The sequence below is a fragment of the Lingula anatina genome, chromosome 1 (assembly GCF_051362555.1).
Source record: "Lingula anatina isolate TDL-2025a chromosome 1, LinAna3.0, whole genome shotgun sequence".
Classification (NCBI taxonomy): Eukaryota; Metazoa; Brachiopoda; class Lingulata; order Lingulida; family Lingulidae; genus Lingula; species Lingula anatina.
This window is the reverse complement of record NC_141767.1, coordinates 69,901,377-69,924,078: the sequence shown is the minus strand read 5'-3', so window position 1 is coordinate 69,924,078 and position 22,702 is coordinate 69,901,377. Positions and strand designations below refer to the sequence as shown.

Sequence of the window (22,702 nt, the reverse complement as noted above, 5' to 3'; positions counted from 1 at the left end):
ACCTGACCTTGACTTTCCGTTGATGCTCGGTATCTCCACGTCACTCGTGTTGAGATGGAGGTTTAGTCAACATCTAAAAATAAACCATAGGAAGCTATTGGAAATACCTGAGAAAACGGCCTGCCACGTATTTATCAAAGTGTGTTTTTGTCCAGTTAAAAGATTGAAGGTGGACCGACAGGTATGTAAAACTGTCTGTGCATATTTTAATGTTGATGGTTGGTTTTAAATGCCAATTTAGCGCCAGGTTAAAACTAAAGTACTGTAAAAATAAGCGGGCACTGTTGTTTAACCAAAATGGAGAACCAGGACACCAAAGGCTTTTCCTGTATCCATTTTTTTACAATCACGGGAATGTGGAGAATGGTAACGCAAGACTAACTTGGTCGTGCATGTTTAATAGCTGCAGGCTTCGAATATTAACAAGTCACATGTCAGCGACAGCTGTCTGGAATCGTGACAAAACATACTATATAAGGCACTTCATGATTAATGCAGACATTTTAGTTACTATTCATTGGCTGTAGTGCATAATTTAGACATATTGGTTAAAACTGGTTTAACCCTTTCGATTAGTTTTTGGGTTTGATATACAAAGCCCAGGCAAAGATAAACCAATTACAAATTCTGTTATGACGGTATTACAGTACGTTAATTATAATAACAAATACCGATAAACAATGAAGTGACATTTGCTATTTTATTTACCTTCTGCACTGATAAATATGGATATTATCTTCATTACAGTAGAGACTGATTATAAAGTTGTTATATCTGCTGGTTTATTGGCAACAGTTGATTATTAATCTACTGGCACGTAGCTACTTATCCCATATCCTGTTGAGTGCATAGAATATCCGCATTGAAACTATTTCTGTTAGGTATTTCCTTTAGTAATTTAATATTTTTTCTTTGTCGATGGTTACTTAATTTTTTATTTATACTAAAGCAATTTGTTGCCCTGACTTAGAGATTATGTTATATAAAGTTTATTTCATCACATTCTATTTTGACAACACAAATCTTTACAGTACCATTTTCTTCCAGGGTTTAGCTAACTGAGATATTGTCCCAGCACCATGTCAGTTGACACGCAGACATCAGATGTGCTGGACCTATTGTTTGACAAGCATGGGGGGATCATAGGGGGTGACCTGGAGGCACCTGCTTCACTTGACTTTGTAAGTGACTTTAAGCTGGTTATACAGTGACAGCTCCTAATTGATTGTAATTATGCTCCATGCCAGGCAATGTTTGTTTTATTTTTTAAGCTAAAAAGTTGGCTGATTTTAATTGTCAAACCATTTGCAATTAGAAGTCAAAAGATCAGTTAATTTTGAGTTAGTTAGAATTGTTTGACACTAAACACTTTTATTTGAGTTGCATAAAAAACTAGTAGAAGTGGCTTGTGTGCTTTACTGGGAAACCATGCTTGATTCTAATGTATCTTTAACTTTTGTCTGTATTCCTCTTGTAATAATTCAGGATTTCATTATTTCAGAATGATTTGCAGAACTACACAGATGATTTTCTGACATACATGTTAGACCAGAGCCCCACAACTGACTTATCTACACCTCTGATTGACACAGCTTTAATTGGAAACAACCAGAACAACCAGGACCATGTGACACAGGACAGGACACAGACACGATCCCCGTCAAGCAACAGTGACAGTGGGGTGTCAACAGATGTCCCTTCTCCACAGAGCACTGACCAGTCAGAGATGAGTCCTTACATTAACAACAGTTCTCCAGAGATGTACCTGAACCAGAGTTCTCCTGCACTGAGTGATGAACAAACCAGAGATGTTTTCTACAGTGGTGTCGAGCTGGATCATGATTACACATGTACTCCTCTGAATAACACGGGACTCGAGGACTATGACATTAAGGAATTAAATCTAGAAGGCATAGATACAGGCTGTCTGTTTGATAGCACCACAACAATGGAGTGCACAGATCCCATGGCTGCCACTAACATTGACATTGATTTGGGTAGGCAGGCTCTTCTACTTTCATTATATATTGTGATCTAGGAAAGGAAGATCATTATTCAGATATTCATGGCATTTATGGATTAAATCTTTGAATCTTGATGAGGAAGATTCACTTTCTTGTTCTCTGGATTGGTATTCATTGTGATTTTATATAGGTTACTCTTGATGGCATCCATCTTCATACTTCATTATTTTATGTTTTATATTTTGTTGAATATCACTTCCAGATTTTGATGAAAATGAAGACTCTGAGTCCACACAGCATGTTAAAATAGTTCACATCCGTTCCCCCAGTAATGGCAGCAGCAGCAGTGAACTCCCCTTCACAGTGCAGGACTGTACCACTACCACTGGAACCAAGGTACACAATACAGGATTCTTATTAAAGGGTCACATATTAAAACACCACAGTGTGGGTTTTGTGTTTTAGAGGTGTAGCACCAGGGAAGGGGGCGGCTCCCTTATCTCCCCAGGGCTAGCTGGGAGTCTTACCTGGCTCTAGCATCTTGGGGGATTAGCCTGGTGTCTTCAGGGAGATTAATAAGTGACAATAATGTCTCTAAATTAGGATTTAGCAAAAATTTGTCCAAATAAAATTTGAAATTTATAAATGTGGTTAATGTCGCACCCCCTAGTCTTCCTGTCTGGTGATTCTTTATTACATGCCGTGGGCCTCAATAACAAACCGTCTGTGAAAAAGTTAGGTACCTTGGGTTTAACCCCCCCCCCAACTGCCACTAGGATTTGAACTACAAGTGCTCTTGCTTTTGAGTGCCACATTTTTTTCTGTTTCCAAATATTCTCTCTACCTCAAAATATTTTTCATGTCTGTAGTTCCCAGAAATCCAGCTAACAAGTGAAGAGAAGAAGCTGCTAGCCAGGGAAGGTGTCACATTACCCACACATCTGCCTCTGACCAAAGAAGAAGAAAGAGTTCTCAAAGCAGTGAGGAGGAAAATCAGGAACAAAGTAAGCCTGCTGGTCCACACTCTGTATTGTCTGGCAGATTACAGCTGTTGTCATAGTTCACTGCTTGGATGCAATGTGGTTTAATTCAATTTCCTTGGAAAAGGTGTAATTCAGGCATATGTTTAAGATACATTTTCTAGTAGTATATAGTGGGAGATATTTTAAAGAGACACATGACATATGTACTTAATATATTTATGGTGTTGTGGTTGTAGGAGTCTGCAAAGAATAGTAGAAAGAAGAAACAGGAGTACACAGAAGGCCTTGAAAGCAGAGTAAAGGCATGCACTGTGCAAAACCAGCAATTGCAGAAGAAAGTTAAAACTCTGGAAAAACATAACTTGTAAGTTAATTTTTCAGTGCCATAGATGTATTTTTTACTATTTTAGTGGGAAGTAATTTGTAGAAATTTGATTGTTTTTACATTTGTGTCAAACAGTAAGATAATTGCTGGGGTAGCGCTAGCAATTTTTTTTGCTTAGACAAATTACCACATTTTTGTCAATTTGTTATCAAAATGGTTATAAAACAAGTCAAATCAAGCCCTTTTTCTTTAGCCAATTTAAGTCAGTTTTAGCAATTGACTAAATTGGCCAGTGTTAGTGCTACCCCAGAATTGAATTAAGTGTTGTCATATAGAAGCTACATTTGATATATATTATAAATTTTTTGGTAGATCTCTACTCACTCAGTTGAAGAAACTTCAAGCAATGCTGAACTTAACAAACAAGCCTGCACAAACTAGCACCTGTGTCATGGTAAATATATGAATTATTGAATTTTGATAATCAAGATTGTTTTATATGTTTAATAGTACAAGACAAACAAAATATTTTCAGTATTGCTTTTAATGCTTCTGATAAGGATGACTTAATTGTTGTTTTGAAAATGAGAGAGACAGAAATCGGTATATGTATTTTTTCTCAGAAGTCGGATATATTTCTTTGTTCTATATCAAAAATACTATTTTTCCTTTCCAGGTACTGGTCCTGTCATTTGCTTTCTTTATTCTGCCAAGTTTTAACCCGTTTGTCTCCCAGCAGGGTATGCAGAGGGAGAAGATCATCCCTATGGCAGGTAAGCAGGGGTTTCACACATAAACTTTGCCTGTACTGTGATTTCATAGAGTTGTTATAAGGTCATGTACAGATCTAACTTTGTACATTTTGTCAACATAAGTCTTGCACAGCCTATATATTGATGTTTGAATAGTGAATATTTAACTTGGTCTTTATGTAGAAAGGGCTTTTGATGCTGTGGAAATAATTTTCTGATTGTGCAAACATAGAAAGCTGTTTCAGGTGGTATCATGGGCTTATAAAGCACATTTTAAATAAAAATAAAATGTTAAATATTGGTAGAAACGGCTGAACACTAATTAACATCAATGAAAACATCTTTTAGGTCGCTCCAGAAGTTTGTTGACTATGGAGGACCTTGCCACGGACATCAGTGAGCCGTACGACCTGACCATCCGTCCCGGCCCCCCCTGGGAGGTCCCCCCTAAGACCCCTGTGATCCACTTACCTCCAGTACCCCAGCACCCTCTGCAGGTGAACATCACACCTGAGGACACTGTGAACCTGTCTGCAGCTGAATACCAGCCAGAAAGTGTGGAAAATCTGGTAGAACAGACCAAAAATATGTACTTAGACAAAGAAGGAAATCAGGACAAAGAGCTAATTGACCAATCACAGCCTGACTTAACAGAGACTGATATCGACAGCAGTTCTCATTTAAAACGAGTCTCAGATGAACATCCTGTTGAAAGGGGGAAGGACCTTTAAGTGAAAATAGAAAAATTGATGAATAGCAGGTCTAAAAACATCCTCCCTCTCATCTGAAGGATGTTCTTTGGTAAAAATATTCAGAATGCAATTTGGTTCATGAGACTTGTGGACTTTTTGGTACAAAATTCATTCATGGTGGCTACAAATACCTTAAGAGAGAACAGAGGGCATGACAACTGTGTTTTACTCTTTTTTTTTCAAAATGCATCTTAGATGTACATAGAATATATATTTTACCACGAGGATGACTGGTTTCGTCTCTATATATTTTGTGGTTTTGTAGCCTAAGCAGAGCATAAAACTATATTTGACGCAAAAGTTTGTGTAATAAACTTTTAACTAGCTCTTTAGAGTTCAGAACCCATGAATGGTAAATCATTTTTTGACAATAATTGCTGTGATATGAATGATTGCAATCCCAGAAATTGTCAGCTGTTGTGTATAATATGCTGTAGATTTTGTTACAGTGAATGTAAATCTGCTGTAAATATTGTAAATATATCTATATTGTCCAGTGATACCCTTTGTTATAGAAGGATGATGTCTTGAATAAATTAAAAGGAAAACAAGCATTGTTTATTTGTTACAGTAATTAAGTTGGGCAGAAAATGATCTGTCTAATAACATGTGCAAACAAAAATTTTGAGGTTTTCAAGAGATGAATAGATAGTCACTGGACCTTTGAACAATTTTTCAGTTATAAAAACTATACCAAAGAAAAAAATTTGCATGTATTCCTGTTTCTTCGTAGAAACTTGCTGATAAGTTTTGAACCAAAAACAACTATTCAGAGTCCAGTTCTTTGAAATATACTTTAAGGACTTTATTTTGTTATATAAATAAATGCTATCGCTTTCATTTACAATTAACAATGTCATGAAAAGCAAGAAAAATTATTTCTATTATTTCACTACAAGGCTTGCAAGTTAGGAAATATCACACCATCTTTGTACCAATTAACCTGTGATGACTAGAGGGTTTGAGTTCATTTCGTGTTTTTGTCAAAAATGATTTAAAACAGCCAGTTAAAAAAATATCAATTAGTCCTGCTGTGAACACATTTTTATACTTGAAAACCTGTAGCAATTCCCATTACAAAAATTCAATGTCTTTTTACACCATGGACTCTTGGTTTATTATGTGTATGTAATCTCTAGGATCAACTGCAGCAGTATTGGTATCGACACCAGCGACTGTTACATGTGCATCACTAGGCCTGTACACGGTCCCGGGGGTCCTAGGCAGAGAGCGTCGTACCCGTGAAATTCCAAAGTTTGCTGTATTTGAACCCCTCTGATTGGTAGCACTGTCCACTCTCATACTGGAGAACCTGTACAGAGGCCCCATGTTGACCGGGGGCACATGTTTAGACTTGGCCTGAAGTTGTTTTAATGCTTTTTGTCTTGCCTGAGAGGGCGGCCTATTGAAAGTGCTTTTAACATTTTTCACCTCCTCTGGCTTAGGTTTTGATTTTGAAATTTTTGACTTGGATTTTGCTTGACTGCTGGTGGTTACTTTATTTGTTTGAGACTCTGGGATTGGTATTTCAGGTGCGGGTTTTGCAGGTTTTAGAGTTTCCTGAACTGATTTGTGGGTTGCTGTGTGTGGTTGCATTACAGCTTCTGCGGTATCATATGCTGTAGTAGATGTAGAGAGTGTCTTTTCTGACATGTTTCCACCACTGCTTTGTGATTTTTGTTGTTTTTTCTTCTTAGTTCTTTTAGGCAAAACATTCGTGGTACTGTTGGGATTCATGTCACTCTCTTGATGAATTTCAGTTTCTTTAGATCCCTTGCTCTTTCTCTGTACATTTTTGTTAATTCCATTCGATTGTAGTCCTTCTTTGTTCATTATCATTTCACTATTAATATCTTCCTGATTTGTCTTATTATTAGTAACACTGTTAGTATCAGGATTTGTGATCGTATCTTGAGTAATTGCATCTGGTTGTGACAGGTTGTTCTCAACTGTCACATTCTGCAAACTGTCTTTGGATAAATTGCTTTTCTTCCTGAGTTTTTTACGTTTCTTCGGTGGGGTCCCCTTTGGATATTCTTTGGGAATGGATGCATCTGAGAAAAACTGTGTTAAAGATTCTATTGAAAATCTCCGAGACAGTCCTTTAGGCTTTTTTGAAACTTTTTCAAAGGTTTTTGACGTAACTGGCTCAGCATCTGAAAACTCTTGTGTTAGAGAATCAATAGATAATCTTCTACTCCTACGTTTCGGTTTCTTGGAAACTTTTTCAAATTTCTCTGGAGGAGACTTTGACACAGCGTCTGCACTATGAGGTCTGGGGCGTGGAGCTCCCACTTTTGCAACTTGTGCATTATCGACTTTGTTCATTGGGGATTCTTTGTCGATCTTAATCTGAGAGTTCAAGGAAGTTTTGCTCGATTTCTGGGTCAAAATCAAGTCTGTTATAGAGTTAGTGTAAGAACTGACATTAACATCCATTGAAGAGGGTGTCATATTAGATAATCTAGATATCGTACTTCTTGGGGCCGTATCCCCTTCAAACACTTTACTCCTAGGAGACCTGTAAGATGGTTTTTGTGAAGTTTGTTTGGCACTAGTAGCAGTCAGCCCTACGTCTAGCTGGGTGATTGCAGAGACTGGGGTTGATGGAGGTATCTTATGTGTAGTTTTGGTTTTAGATTTCAGCTTTGGCTTTTTATGTCTTGAGGCAGTTGACTGTGTAATGGTGCTTGGAGGGCTGTGGTAGCGGATACGAGGACATCTGTGCACGTACGGCTCTTGGCTCCCTTTGTGTTTCTGAGACAAGTCCACAGCCTCTCCCCCTGTCTTTGGCTGAGTTATCATAGTGGAGAATTTCACTGCATCAGTTGAGAAGTCTGTGTGATTGTGTTGGTGCTGGTAGTGGTGATGACCATGCCCAGTAACTGGCATGGTGGACATCCTCACATTGTCCATATGATGAAGATGCGCCAGTCTCTCTGCCCTCCGCCCCTCCACACGGTGTTTTTGTTTCTTCTGGAAACGTGAGGTGGCCTCTAGCCAATGCTGAATGGTGTCAAAGGGGGACATTTTACTGTCCTCGTCAGGAGGGTCAGTCATATTTTCCACTATGGGTCCACTGCCCACCATATCATGGGTTGGCCAGTTAAATCCACTGAATTCACTGAGGTAGGTATCTGTTGAGGTGACATCACTGGATGTCTCTGTCAGGGTCTCTCCGCATGTCTCACAGTGTATACTATAGTGTCCATCACGCTCACTGAGAAAAGATGTGGACTCAGATAACATTGCCTCAAAGTCATACATCCATGGTTGTTTTTTATTACTCAGTGGCTTAGTGTTAACATCAAAAGTCACCTGAGAAGTTGGAAGAGTCGATAACTGTTTACTTTTAGGTAAGTCAACCCTAGTGTTTTCTTCCGTGTTGTTCTTTGGGTCCGTTGCCATGGATACACTTTGAGCACTGAGTTCTAACGTGTGTGTATTACGACTATTTGATGACCCCTGCTCTGTACTGATGGAAAGTTCAGCATATCGGGTTTTCTGTTCTCCCACACCACCCCCCACAGCTGGCAAATCCTTGCTCTGGGGGATACTATCCTTTTCCAGTAAGTCGGGTTTTATTGTTTGATGCCTTGTGTATTGTTTGACTTGACTGACACTGTCAGCACTTGGGACTGGCGGGAGTTTGCGAAGTGGTTTTACTTCCACTGTATGACTCTGGAGTGGAAACTGAGCTGTCTGAGGCATTTGGAGTAAAGATTTTGCAGGGTTATTGGTATTTGTCAGATGTGCTTCATTCTCATCAGCACACCCTGGAAGTTTAAGCTGTTGTGCCTGCATTTCAAAGGCAAGATTCTCAAAACAGTGGGTATTTCTTTGTATATCCACATCATAAGCATCCCAGTGCATTTCATCAGTTATAATCTCAATATTCTTCAATTCAGCTGTTTTGCTTTTCCATGGACAACAGGCTTTGCATGCATTGAATGGCTGCCCATTGCGCCAGAAGAATTTATAATTGAATATCATAAATAAGACTCCAGTTATGTAAAACACAAACATGAGCGTGAGGGCAGTCACTTTGTATGCCTTCTGGTTGCTTTCATCTGTGTACCATATAGTGACCATTAGAATATTTTCCACCAGAATTGTGAGATAAAATGCACCAAACTTGTAATATTTTCTCCAGTCTTTTGCGTCCAGAAGATCATAAATCTGAACGCATGCTAAAAACCAGTCCCAAGTCCTCTCTTTCCATTTCTTTGGCTTGGCTTTGATGGAAATCACCTGCTGAATCTCGATCCAAATCAGCAGACACAGCCAGTGAGTTGCGAGAAATAAAAGTGTCCAGAATCGCAAAGCTGTTGTGAAAAGTATAATAGCCATAAACCTTGACATGAGGCAAAGCAAGTGCCATAGTCCTTGAACATGGAGGACAAAAACTTTGAAACACAGACTGGTTTTTGCATTCTGGTTAACTTTCTTTGAATTCTGTTCATCAGTGTCATCTGTCTCATGGTATAGCACCATACTGAAGGCAAGAGAGAGAAGAGACACGATTGCACTTGCAAAAAGGAAATTTGGCACGTCATTGAAGTCTTGCTCCAGAATCAAATAGCCCTGTATTATGAGATATGGGGCATTCTGGAGGGTCACCTGCACCAGGCGGAGAAGAACAAACTCCTCACAGTCCGCCTTTTCAAACACCACGAGTAATTTGAAGTATCTCCATAGTGTTCCTAGTTGTAGGACATGTAACAGTGCACACAGTGTCCGTCCGCACTGTTTGTCCCCGAACTCCATGGTCCTGAACACCCAGAGCAGAGAGAGCAGGTTGACCAGGAGAACGGGGATGAAGATCAAACACAGGATAGCTGTGCACCATGGTGTAAGCAGCCAGTAGTACCCTGCCGCACTCAGCTGCAGTGCTGTCTCTGTCACATGCAAAAGTATATGAATTGTCGGCACAACTCTTGTCATTTTGGAAACATTGTCCACATACTCAGGGTACAATAGTTGGCCATCTTCTTGTATTCTCTTCACAGCATTGAAATTTCAACTTGTTGAGCCCACTAAGGTTTAATTCCTTATGCTTGGCATCAAACCATAGCTGTATGACTATGCTGTTCCTGATCACAAAATACCTGGCGTTCTTGTGGACTTGTTTCTCTGTTATGTGGCTTGTGATATACAATCACGTATCAGCTTTAATCCCTTGATTCAACCTAGAAAAAGTTACAGATATTTTTGATAAATGTCTTACTGTCAAGGCTTGGCTTGCTACTTCTTTGTACGTGGAATTTACTTTATAAGCTGCTAGTTGAACTCTCAAAATACAGATGATGTTGAAAGTTTATCAGCCAGCCACAAAATCTACAAAATTCTTGGATACTAGATTTGTATACAATAAACAAACTCCTTGACATTCAATTGAAACCATGTCAATATTTTCCGAACTCCAAGCAAAGATTTGGATTTATAAGGTTTAATTTCGGTTAAGGTAAATCTACAAACTTTGTCAAAAACGATTTATCCTGAGTAAGTTTGACTGTGCTGCTCTTTCACCTTTAAGGGAAGTGACTGTTCGTTTTCAACAGCCTACACCTCACTTCAGGGTCATTGATGGAATGTATGTCCGTGATAGTGGTGAGGTAAAAAAGAAATGCTTTTAACCAGCTCTAGCAAACATGTGAAAGTAGCAATACTCCTAAATCGAACACAAATAAGACCTTTTAAGTTAATACCCACTCGATGTCAGACAAACGTTGAATCAACACTTTTCATTTGTGAGATATTATCCTACCCAAATGTATAGTGTGGGTCGGATTTCTGTTGAGCAAACATAGGGACAGATCGCAGTGAAAATACAGTACAAACCTACGCATTAATTACACCTTCTATGAAAACCTCTCAATTGGATTTAAGGTGTACAAAGGCAAATGTAGAATAACAGTAAGGTCAATCACAAATGGAATTTTTAATGTTTACCTTAATTTTTTGAACACTGGTCCTCTCATTAGAGGGGCCTACATAATGGACTATGACGCAGGGGATTACTGTTATTTGGAACTTTAACTGATTAAGGTGTAGACTTGATTTTTATGTTTTGACTCTTGTATATTTGCCTTCTGTGGAATAACATTTGTAAAGTTTTTAGCAAGTTTACATAACCCTTATGATCTTACAGGGGCATTAAAATAATAACAAAAAAAAAAACAAAAAAAAACAGATCATGTCATGAAAATCTTAGTTGATCATACGACTAAAAGGACTGAAATTTGGTAACGATTTAACAATCTAACAATTCAAATAAATAAATAAATAAATAAATAAATAAATAAATAAATAAATAAATACCCACCTTGGATTTGATTTTTTAAAAGATTATCACAATTGTTTATGGTGTAAAATGTCTTCAACTGCATCTACTGCATTTGTAAAAAACATCTTGGGCCGGCTTGTTAAAAGCTGTAAAGTTAAAAAGGAGAAACATTAATTTTAAGAGTAATTTATCAACTTTTGAGACAGAAAGCTAAATCTTTCAGATTCTCAAAACTTTTCATTTATCAAAGTACAAACATTTTTATAGTTCACCATTAAAATTGGGTTGTGAATAAAAAGAAACTTTTATCATGAGTCATTTCAGCAAAAAAATTGAAAGTGGGCTTATTCCGCATCATGAGCCCTGAAATAAAACTCCTAAATTAGGTCCATAGAGCAGTGTATACTATAAGTAAATACCATAAAGAGTTTTATCAACAGGCTCTTGTTGCCTGAACAGAGAGCGTACGCCCTGGCCAGAAGCAATGAATGAATAAACTGGTTTTGATGCCATATTGTGGGATGTTAGTAGCTAATAAACATATATTTGCTGGGGCTAAGATTGCCAAGTATGGCTGGAATATCTTCTTTAAAATTTTTACGCCCAGTAATGCAAACAATAATGGTTCCAATAGGTTCAATTTCGCAAAGAAACCGCTTTTTATAAAACTGGTTTTCAGCTCATAATGGGTGTTTAATGAAATTATCCTTGAAAACTTATGCTGCATTTGATTGTGGCCTTTGTATGTGGAATTTATTCACAAAAGCTTTGTTTTGCCAACAATTCACAGCATAAAAGGAAAACATTTCTCTTACAATTTTGATCTTGATTTCATTTTCTTTGTTTTAAACAAATTTATTGTGTAACTGTACCACTAAACTTGTAATGAACTTTACTTAGGTAAAAAAAAAATCTCCTGCCTATTCTGTTACGACTTGCCAAATTAATTAAAAAGTTGTTTGAGCTAGAGGATGAAAAATTGATCCTTGGTGGCTCCTAGATATCAGCTGAAATATTTGCTTACCCCAGAACTATATCTAGGTATCTGTCTATTTACACATTTTATCTAACTAACATATAACCTGTATAAAATTTAATTATATTCAATGTTTTGAGGTATTCTGCCACTGTATTCCCATGGTGAGCATGTATTGGCACATGAATACAGTACGGTAATGACTTGGTCTTTTCAATGGGTAAAGATGATCAAACTTTCAGATACCTCATTTCAAAACCATAAAAATTATATTTTTGCCTAGCACTTGTGGTGCTTTAAATGCATATAATACAACTATAAGGTATTCTGCTTTTCAATTTTGTTGTAACACTCAATAGGATTGCTCTTATTTTAAGAAAATAAGACTTAAAAATACAGTATCTGTAAAATTCAAAATTTTCCCCATTGAAAAGATTGAGTCATTACCTTAATTTTCAATTTAGTCACCCTCCAGATGCAATAATGTTCCTGTTTACTGATAAACTTCAAACAGAATAATAATGATTAAATATTTACAGATAAAAAAAACTGTGAGTAAAAATAATTGATTTATTGAGGCAAAAGAATGCTTACATCATTCATGAAAAATCCTAAAAATCTCAAAACTTCTTTTGTTTTCCAATTCCCTTTTTTAAAAAATCAACTTTTTTAAAAGTTTGGTGAGACTGATCAAAATACAATTGAAATAAAAAATTTGTATCTTTAATAAGAGACTTGCAAATGCACTCAAATAGTTATCAAACTTTCAGTAATATTGGATTTGACGTAAAATTTACAAATCATATCCCTGACAATGTAAAATGACTGCATCACAAATATTCTGTCACAGATACTTCTGTATTAGTACTACTGTATTGATACCCGTGGCAGAACATTTGTGATTCCATTTTTATCAAAAATTGCCACCTTTTTGACAAACATCAGCACAAATCACTGCCAGTCAATTTCAATTAGAAAAAACACCTACCAAGCAGATGCTAATATCCGGCTTGCATGCTGATGTCAGGACCTGCCTGGGTTCCCTGCACACTGATTCAATGAACCCTAACACCTCAATCAAAGATGTGTCAGCTATGTATGCACCTTTATTTTTTTATACAAGTACATTACGGCTTACCTTACCGAAAATTACACACATAGCTATGTGCAGAAGACACAAACAGATTGGCTCCATATCCAATCCCTGTACACAGTGATTCACTATCTTTATCAGCACTCCTCAGTTGATTAACCTTCTCATACTACAATACAGACACGATTTAACATCTTTATTTACTTTCTAAATCAAACATACTTACATTTTATAATAACTATGGTAAAAATACCTTACTCCATCAACAATCCCCCCTGTGGTGAATCTGTGTGTAAACTTCAGTATCTAGAGCAAGCGCTATGTGTCCTCCTATCTTATCTGTACTAGCTCGTCCTGTGATACCTGATGAGTATAATGGCTCCAGCTAAATCCTAACTACCCTGATCTCTGATCATTGATAACCATGTATCAGCCACTGTCACAATACCTGCAGACAGATAATATCCATGGACTCAATTACTATGCTGACTAATTAGGGAGGAAGAGTGATAATGTGTTTTTAGATCAAACCTACCGATAGACACTCTGATTGACATGTTGTGATAATTGTCCCCCTGATGTGAAATTCTTATCTCCGCATAAATTCCTATAAAAGCTCGTGATTTATGAAACAAACGATGGGCTACTGGTCTGAACCCAAGGTTCTATGAGAGCAACCTTAAGTAACTCAAGCACAACTCTTCACACTCAGTACAAAAGTGGCGGGCACTTTCAAGTTTTCACCACCTAATACAAACTACACAAGTGTATAATCCTGGATAATTCTCTTTATGTGACAGAATTCACCGATGGCTCACCTTCAAATCTAGATCTCACTTAAATACCTGGATTATCTCACCACGTACACCTGTACCATACCTGCTCATCAAAACACTAACTGCATGGCTCGCCATCAAAGGTAAAAATGTCCCATCTCGCTGCCCCTAATCAAATATTAGGCAGATTGCTTTGATAAGGCACACGTATACAGAGTTATTGTATGAGCGCCTTCAACGCCATTTTCCCCTTCATTGAATGAGCCCTTTGCCCAACTTTTCCTTTCATTGTAACTCATGCATGTGGACATAATGTGCCATATATGTTCACTTTTGTAAGTTTGTTGAATGTTATCCAAATTCTTACATCTAAACCAACTTGTGCGAATTGTGTTTGAGTAAATTCCTATTTTCCTTGCAGTGAATTCCTTACAAAGCAATGACCGTACAGCAAAGTTTGAAAAGTATGTTATTTTCTCCAGGGCAAACTGAGAATTCAGTTTCAAGTGTGGTTCTTTCGTCCTTGCACAAAATTCTCTTATGGACTTAATTGAAACTTTTAATTTCATACAATTTGAACAAAAAAATAGCGCATTACCAAACTTGACGTGTGAACTTTGGTTTAGGCAAACAGAATATATAGAGTTTGCTCCAGTGGTGTTGGGTAGCGTAATATGCAAGTGTTTACTGGGTGTGAAATTTAACACCACCCACAGGGAGACACTGCATGCCCCATAGAAAAAATAAGGCATTTTTTGGAGCAAGAAAAATTACATGGTAAAGTGGAGTTTTGGTTTTGTTAGTTCCAGTCTACTCCAGGCACAACAATTATCTGTGTTTGTCACCACAGTAGGTTGTGACATTTATGAGGCTTTTTATGCCCATCTGATTGCCCTTTTCAGCTAGGCTCAAGTCTCTAATGTGGGTAATATTTCACAGCATGTTAACAGTGTCATAAAATTAACATTAAATCTACAAAAAAAAAAAAAAAGAAACTCCTGAGCACATTCTAACAGGATAAAACAGCACCAACATTTTCAATTAGGACTTTTATTTAAGATGTTGTCTGTCCTAAGTTATGTCACAGATTTTCAAAATCAATCAAGTTAAAGACAGTTTAAAATCCTTATAACTATTGGAAGAAAGTAGAAGAAATATATACTTATCTACCAAAAAGGATATGATAAAAAAGAATTGTTTTTGTCGTTGTCTAAACAATTAAGCTGACAGAGACCCAGTTTCCACTAATTTGTAATTTTTTATTCAGCACATGTTAGTCTCCTTGTTTTATCTATACCTATGAAATGATAAATATTTTCAGATACACCTACAAAGTGGCATGGGGGATAAACTAACCACTGAGGATCACTGATAAACCTTATCTACTAACCACAAATTATATGGAGATTTCGTTTTTCAAATTGAGGAAATAGAAAACGGTAAAATCTCTTTCCTATTTGTTCAACTGAAACTAACCAACCACGGCACCACGATCTTTTTGTAATTATCTGCCACAGACATTGTAATTCTGTAAAGTCATATTTGGTTGTCATTTACGCTTGTTGCAGCTTAGACCTACATTTACAGTTTGTAATGATGTATTTTTTAATCATGTAAATTTACTGAAAGACTATAAGATTGCAACAGCTTCCTATCCACCAGGCGCTACTATCACACAAATGTATGTAACACTTTATATATATGGTGGTCACATTTCATTGAATGTGACAAAAATCCAATACTATTTTAATTTGTTAACTATTGGCTTTTCCCAATATAAGTTGTTTGGTTTCCTCTTCATCATTCTCTTCAGGCTATTGAGAACATTCTATGGTCCTGTTGACCAACCACAGGGCATCACAAACGGTTGGTAATTGTCGTCTGCTTGCAAACTGGTCGCTGTATTGACCAAGTATTGTTTCAGTGTTATCCCCTGCATGGTGCGTCACCTTTGGTGCAAGTTGATTGACCAGCTGACCATTGTCCTACCCAATGTCCTAATGTCCAAACTCTCAAAATCAACAAGTCAGGTGTGAGATCTACCTCAGAGGAAGTCTGACTTGACTCTGGTTTAAAATTTGACAATTGCCAGTATAAAAATTAAAAGAAACAATATCATTCACTCTTTCCATGAAGTTTTTTTTATGAAAATTAAAAAAAAAAAATGATAAGACTTAGATTTCAAAATAATATGTTTGAATCAGACATATACAAGATGTAAGTTTTTTTTTCAATTTTGAAAAAAATGCTGATAATTACATCTGAAATATTTCAATGAACCATATACTTTTGTTTTCAAATAAAATTGTACATAAAATATTTGACAAACCCCTACCTTCTTGCACAAACAATATACATCTCCTATGAAATAATGTTTACTGAACCAATAAACTGCATTTGTGTTAAGTCACAAAAATACCACTTATAATACACTTGTTCCTTTTGCAAAGTGTCGAAAATGTTTCATGAAGTTTTGCATAATTCACGGCTGTTATGAACACCCTCTGTTGTCATTACATAACCTCCTTCACAGCAGGAGAGTCGGTCAACAAGCCACTTCAAAGATTCTATAATACTACTTTTCCGCCAAATTTCCCTCACTGTGTTTATCAACCACATCCCTCTGTTTCACTAACACAACATAATGTACTTCTTTCAACATTTAAGTCTGTGTCAAAAACACCATATATTTTCTCTCACCTGATTCTCAACATAAACCATGTGCCCTTCAGTCTGTTTGTTCTTTTAACAGTTGACCCCCTTCCCTCAAATGAGCCACCCTTCTATTATACCTACAATTATAGATATGGCATATCCAGATCAACTCACATTAAATATCCATGGCGGGACAGCTCGTGTAATTAACATCTTCGGATCTGGAAACGGGATACCTGAAATTTTCTCTGATAATCGTCTTGTTGATACCCTCAGCATTCTTTATCCTGGTCTGGGAACACATGTCAATACAGGGCAATGGAACTATGACATGGCACTGTGCCCCTATGTGGATTATCATGCCTGGATTAGGGATCACTTGTAATGAATTATTGACCAAGGAAAACAATGATCAATGTCAAATAAAGGTGTGAAGGGGCTGCAGTATTAGGAAAACATTATCCTTTGATACAAGGGCGGAATGATTTTTTAAAAACTTATCTCAATTGGAGCAAAAAAGAGATCCAAATATCAGAAATTCCAAACTGAATGGATTCTATTAATTAAAACTATTTAATATCCTAGTTTGACCAACCCGGTAACTTTTACTGTCTTCTAACAGTGGTCATCATAATCAGTATGACCTTACAGGAGTTTCAGAAACTTTTTATTGGCAGCTTCTCTGGATAACGTGTCAAACATCTCGTCTTTTATACCCAATTCTCTGTCTTGTGATATGTAAGCAGAAGTATATCTGATAAATGAAGTGCTAAAAAACACTGTACCCCCTAAGTATGGATAATTATAACAGGTGTTAGCAAGCATGCATCGATTTCCTATGCTACTACTATTGATTTGCGTAGGAGAACATGATGGGGAAAATTAAGCAAATGTTGAAAGCATGGGATTTAACTTGGTTAAACATCTATAAGCCGCAGTTTTTTTTTTCTTTCTTTTTTTTTTTTTTGCCCTGATAATTCTAATTGTTTTAGAAAATACGTCTGACTGGCTCCCAATGTGATATGTCACTTAATTAATTTTGTACGTCTTAAAAATTATGCTTAGTAAAGAGTGCTTATTAAAAAGAAGAAACCTACATATAGATTAAATTTTTTGTTGCACAGCTGGTATTAATAAGGCACTTTTTGCTGTAATTAGGAGAGCTGTTACCAAAAGAAGGAAAATCTATGAGTCTTTGATCTCAGCTTAATGAGTCTGTCAAATGGCAAATAGAAAAAAACTTCTCAGGTTTTATGTTAACAAATGAAACGACTTTACCTAAAAAGCTCCAATGTAAAAAAATTCAATTACTCATAATCTTAATCAGAAATCTTACCTTTGGTGAACTAGAAAACAAGACTGATGTTGACACTGTAGCTATTTGATGCTATAAATCAATGCAACATCTCAAAAATTTCTCAACTCTGCAAACAACATAAGCCAGTTGTAAATACTAGGTTAGTCAAATTAAATATTTCCTCAGCTAACGACAGGAAGACGGAAGATTGCCTAAATACACCCAATGTCACAGCATAGATAGCTACCAAGGTATAGCTCATCATAATCTGTCTATAGAACTTTAATTAAATCATTTAAGGCTGCTGGTGCCTCAAAGGCCGAGTAACAATGGACTTTTGTCATGTTCAGATTAAAGGCTTGGGATAGAGTATGATAAATTCCAGTTGTATTGGCTCAGTGGGGACATGCTGAGCGTTGTTGTTTATACCCTGTACAACTATTTCATCGACGGCATTACTATGTCAGGTATGCACACTTAAAATACGTATCATACTTTGTACTGGGTGTTTTCAATGTGTTACTTTATCATAGTGAATTTTCACTTGTTAGACTTCAGCTCTTAAAAGTAGTTTTATTAAAAATGTTCAAATATACTTATAGCAAATATAGCCCTTCCCCAGGTATTAGCACTGTTATTAAGATAATCTCAGTTTAAAAAAGTACTGTGAAGTTTTAATGCATATTTAATGGCAAAAAATGTTTTCACCTGAAGCTAGGCTTTGGAGGCTGCAGGATTATTCTGTTTTTCACACAGTGTTTATTAAACTGAACTTACCTGTGAATTGGTAGCCTCAGGTCAGCTGCTATTTTAATAATGGGGCACTTAGCTAACCTAGCTGAACTCTGGAATATTTACAATCCTTATTTGGCACATAATATATCTAAAAATTAGTTACACCTTTAATGGGAAATGCTGATGAATAAAAGAGTATGAAAATGACTATAAAAACTAAATAATTTTCTTTCTTTCACAATAAACCCTTTACAAAAGCCACTCTCTTCTTTCATAATTTATCTGAATAAAAATCAAACCAAAAAATAAAATTAAAAGTAAGAGACCTAAAAATTTTTCAATGAAAAATTGCATCTAAATAGAAGTAAGTCATTGGCAAATATGCAATTCCATTTAAGGTATTCAACTTTTGTTTGCAACACAACTTTTAGTGATGTTTGAGCTGAAATATATCTTCAAAACAGTCGATTCTCCTTTCCCGCAGCACACATACGGTGTCATACTACTATTCAAAGGCTTCCAGTAAAAATAGACTTTGTTAAATAAAAGATTCACAGCATTTAAATGACTTACTACAAACAATTATCACAAATACATAATTTGATGAAATTTGCATCAAAAAACTGAATTTCAGAATCAAACTTGATCTTGCATGTGCATAGAGTACTGCAGTTAAATCTGATTTTCCTTTATACCCGGCAGTTTCTAAAGTCAAAATCAAACTTACAACACATCAAAATCCTGAAATGTGTTCAGGTCTGTTAGCAAAGAAGATTACATCCAGAGTAAAATCCGCAAGAGAAAAAGCATTCTGCAAGGTTGAAAAAAAATCTTTTTAAGCCCAAGTCATCAGTCTCTGGCATCCCACACTTCTGGAGAGGAAGGAATAAAGTGCAACTTGAAAACAATATGGCAGAAATGAAACGAGCCCCATTAGGCTACATGTTGCCTGTCTGTAGACTAACTCAGAACTGGTACAAGTTAAATATACAAAGCATTCTCAGTATTTGCCCTAAAAACTGCTGTCCTTTCAAGCTGAAAGAACACTACTGGTAAACTGAGGGCAGAAGTAAAGTCTTTGTGTAAACTTGGTGGTGAGGTCGAAACCAAAACAATCATCTGCAAGCGTCCCTGTCAACTAAGATGAAACCAGACAGGCTTGCTGCTCCTAACGTAGTGTGTGATATACTGTAAAAGGTAGCATATTGCATGCAGCGTCATTAAATCACAGAAAATAGTCCCCCTGTGAACCAACTTTGGTAAATCAATTCACTGAACTCAAGTTTTGTCAGCTGCCTGTTTCTGCCAACAAAGTCAAATTTCACTAAATATCAAAGTCAAGCAATAAACCATGGTAATTGTCATTATCGCATTAAAAAAAGAAAATCTGCCTTTATCGTAAATCTTACAGTCCGAATGCCACCAGTGACAGTTGCCTTTTTTATGTGCAGAATCAAAAGGTTGACAACTGCACACAATGATTGGGTTAATTAACAAGAACCATCTGTAACCACAGGTAATTAATGAGGGTTAAAGTTATAGTTTGTACTTTTTGAAAAATAATTAAGATATTAATCATAACACTCTATACAAAGGTCGACATATTTTTAAAAAAAAGATGATGTAACAAACATTTATAAATGCCAAACCATTTAAAAATAATGACAGTTTGTTAATAATGTAGCAAAGCTGTGTTACATTTTTATAAAATTCACGTTTTTACTTTTGAGACAAGTATCCCTACTCAAGATCCCTATTCCAACATTATAAGCCAGCTTTTTGCCAAAGAAAAAATATTTCATGAGACCCAAAAATGATATGCTCTGTTCAAGACCCAGCAATCAGGATATCAAGTAACATGATGATAGGAAGAGTTATAACCTTACTCATTCAGACCTGGTACAATGGGCTGCTTTGATTCTCAGCTTACATTTAACTACCATACTCTATGGCTATTGTCATCCTTGTCCTGGTGTCTGGATTTTTAATAATCATCTTCATACACAGTCTGCCGTATTGTCACACATAAAGGAAACAAGGAAATACAAACAATCTGTATGGAAAATATGCAATATGTATGTTTCCTGCTAGCAGAAAAATACTTCTACAAGCTTAAATTCAAGACCAAATATTTTCATTTTACAATGATGCAGTCTTCTTTAAAAAAATCTAAACCAAAGATTCCCAAAAACAGAAATACCAGTTTTGTTACTTTTACATTAAACAGAAAAAACAAGGTTTTTCCCAGTCAAGTTTACCATACTTGACAGAGACCATGCAATGGGTTAAATACCAAAGAACACAGAAACAACTTATTTAGGTTAAGTAGTGACAGGCCAAGAAACGTTGGGTGACATATGCCAAGAGCAGTTGTTACAGGACAAAACTGAAAATCTTCATCACATCTGTGGTGACATAAATTTTTTGTTCTGTTTAAATGAGAGAGAGAGAGAGAGAGAGAGAGAGAGAAGAAGGAGAGTCAATGAAAGATAACTTATCAACACATGCAAAAAAAATCCTCACCTTTTTGCAAGAATGTTCTTCAAGGGTAGATATCAGGTGTAAGTTGACCACCCTGTTTGTCCCACACAGGCAGGTGTAAACTCTCCAGGTAGATGTCACAATGAGGTCAGGGTTGGTATTTAAGTTGTGATAATGACAAGTTGAGATGACACTGGAAAATCAACAGTGTGCCTGGCAAAAATAGAAGCATAATTTATTTTACTTAGGTCAAAGCTTTATTATGACTAGGACAGATAAAAGAGAAGAGAAAGAAACAACATTTGCATGGTTATGCAGTGGAACTGACAGGCTTCATGACTTATGGCAATCTGGAAGTGACAATATGGAGTTAAACATTCATGCTTTGAGAAACTTATTAGTATTGAGCCTGAATGAAAGTCTTAAAACAAGCTGCTGTAAGTTTCTAATTTTGTAATTCACTTCAATTTATTTGTGAATTAAAAAGTCTAATTATTTTAATAGATTCTTTTATGTAACCACATCCCTGCTAGGGAAAAATTAATGTGTGGTGCAATATGTCTTTTTTCTTTAATTGGGTATTTATGCAAATGAACACTTGTTAAATGATCTAAAAGTATTCAACAGGTGAATTCTGGAAGAATGTTTACTTAAAAAAAACAACTACATGAAAATTATAAATTCTGATCTCTCTCTATAATCAATAACAATAGAATACATTTGTGGTGTGTTATTTGTCATGCATCGGGTGCTTCAAGTTGTTAGTAGTTGTTGATAGTCACCACATGAACCACAAAAAAAAAGGAAAAAAAACATATTGCTGTTTAATACACTCTCCCCATGAGTGCTGCAACCCTCCACACCTAGCAAATGTGACATTAGTACCAATTATCATTAGCTTCTTCAGCGTTCAGGTAATGATGCCTTTTAGCAAATGCATAAATCTCATACTTAATTCTGCCAGTAGATGCATTTGAAAACTGCCCAAAGTCATTTTTTTTAAATGTCAACATACACAACAACACCTGCAAAGCTACAAAAATATTTTCCAATTAAGATGCCTAAAATAAAAGTACCTGATGTCTATGTGTCTTTATGAAATTTAGAACTAAGTTATGTAATTAGAAATGGCAAAAAATTCTGAATTCAGTTGCAGGGACAGGTCAAACAAAGATTAGTGAATAGCAGGAATAATTACTTTCTTCATTAGGAAAAATCCCATATAGAATACTTTTAAACCAATAAGACTAGGTTCATTAACAGGCTCATTAAAAGAAATGATACTCAATTATTTGAAAATAATTATGTTTATTCAGAAATTATTTCCAGTCTAGAACATTAACAAATCTTCTTGACAAAGAAAAAATGTTAAAAAGCATGGATAATTTATTTCCCAGCAAAATCATCAACTTTATCATTCTTAGCTTCTCAGCAAAAGCAAAGTCTTACCTACCTCCAATTCATTGCTCTCTTCCCAGAGACACATATATAAATACATCCAATACTTTCAATCTTGCCTTATTCAGTAAAATCCATCCTCTGTCTTCAGAACAGGCAGTGGCATTTTTTTCAGTCCTTTCTAAATTCAAATACATAGAATGAACCCTTTGATTGGACAACTTCTCCT

At 36.1% G+C, this 22,702-nt stretch overlaps 2 protein-coding genes across 15 annotated transcripts; one reads left to right on the top strand and one right to left on the bottom strand.

Annotated features, from left to right (window-relative positions):
• Positions 1–2: 2 nt before the first annotated feature.
• Positions 3–5,327, top strand: LOC106174845 (uncharacterized). 2 transcript variants are annotated; one of them, XM_013556554.3, is made up of 9 exons: positions 3–181; positions 1,048–1,181; positions 1,502–1,997; positions 2,227–2,360; positions 2,834–2,968; positions 3,184–3,311; positions 3,645–3,726; positions 3,949–4,045; positions 4,373–5,327. In XM_013556554.3, the coding sequence occupies exons 2-9, from the start codon at positions 1,080–1,082 to the stop codon at positions 4,753–4,755; spliced, it is 1,557 nt and encodes a 518-aa protein (XP_013412008.2). In that variant the 5' UTR covers positions 3–181; positions 1,048–1,079; the 3' UTR covers positions 4,756–5,327. The 2 variants fall into 2 exon arrangements, with proteins under 2 accessions (XP_013412008.2, XP_086859044.1); XM_087002918.1 differs by lacking the exon at positions 3–181 and adding an exon at positions 262–366.
• On the bottom strand, positions 4,940–22,652 carry LOC106174839 (uncharacterized). 13 transcript variants are annotated; one of them, XM_013556533.3, is made up of 4 exons: positions 22,529–22,652; positions 21,118–21,288; positions 11,102–11,208; positions 4,940–9,965 (listed from the first exon to the last, which is right to left on the bottom strand). In XM_013556533.3, the coding sequence occupies exon 4, from the start codon at positions 9,718–9,720 to the stop codon at positions 5,872–5,874; it is 3,849 nt and encodes a 1,282-aa protein (XP_013411987.1). In that variant the 5' UTR covers positions 9,721–9,965; positions 11,102–11,208; positions 21,118–21,288; positions 22,529–22,652; the 3' UTR covers positions 4,940–5,871. The 13 variants fall into 13 exon arrangements, with proteins under 13 accessions (XP_013411987.1, XP_013411995.1, XP_013411997.1 ...); XM_013556541.3 differs by lacking the exons at positions 21,118–21,288; positions 22,529–22,652 and adding an exon at positions 17,899–18,063; XM_013556543.3 differs by lacking the exons at positions 21,118–21,288; positions 22,529–22,652 and adding an exon at positions 16,737–17,742.
• Positions 22,653–22,702: the final 50 nt, after the last annotated feature.

Coding starts and splice junctions, on each gene's coding strand:
- LOC106174845 (XM_013556554.3), top strand. CDS start 1,080: ATGTCAGTTGACACGCAGACATCAGATGTGCTGGACCTATTGTTTGAC. Junction 3,312..3,644: donor ACTCTGGAAAAACATAACTT/GTAAGTTAATTT, acceptor ATTTTTTGGTAG/ATCTCTACTCACTCAGTTGA. Junction 3,727..3,948: donor AAACTAGCACCTGTGTCATG/GTAAATATATGA, acceptor TTTCCTTTCCAG/GTACTGGTCCTGTCATTTGC.
- LOC106174839 (XM_013556533.3), bottom strand. CDS start 9,720: ATGACAAGAGTTGTGCCGACAATTCATATACTTTTGCATGTGACAGAG.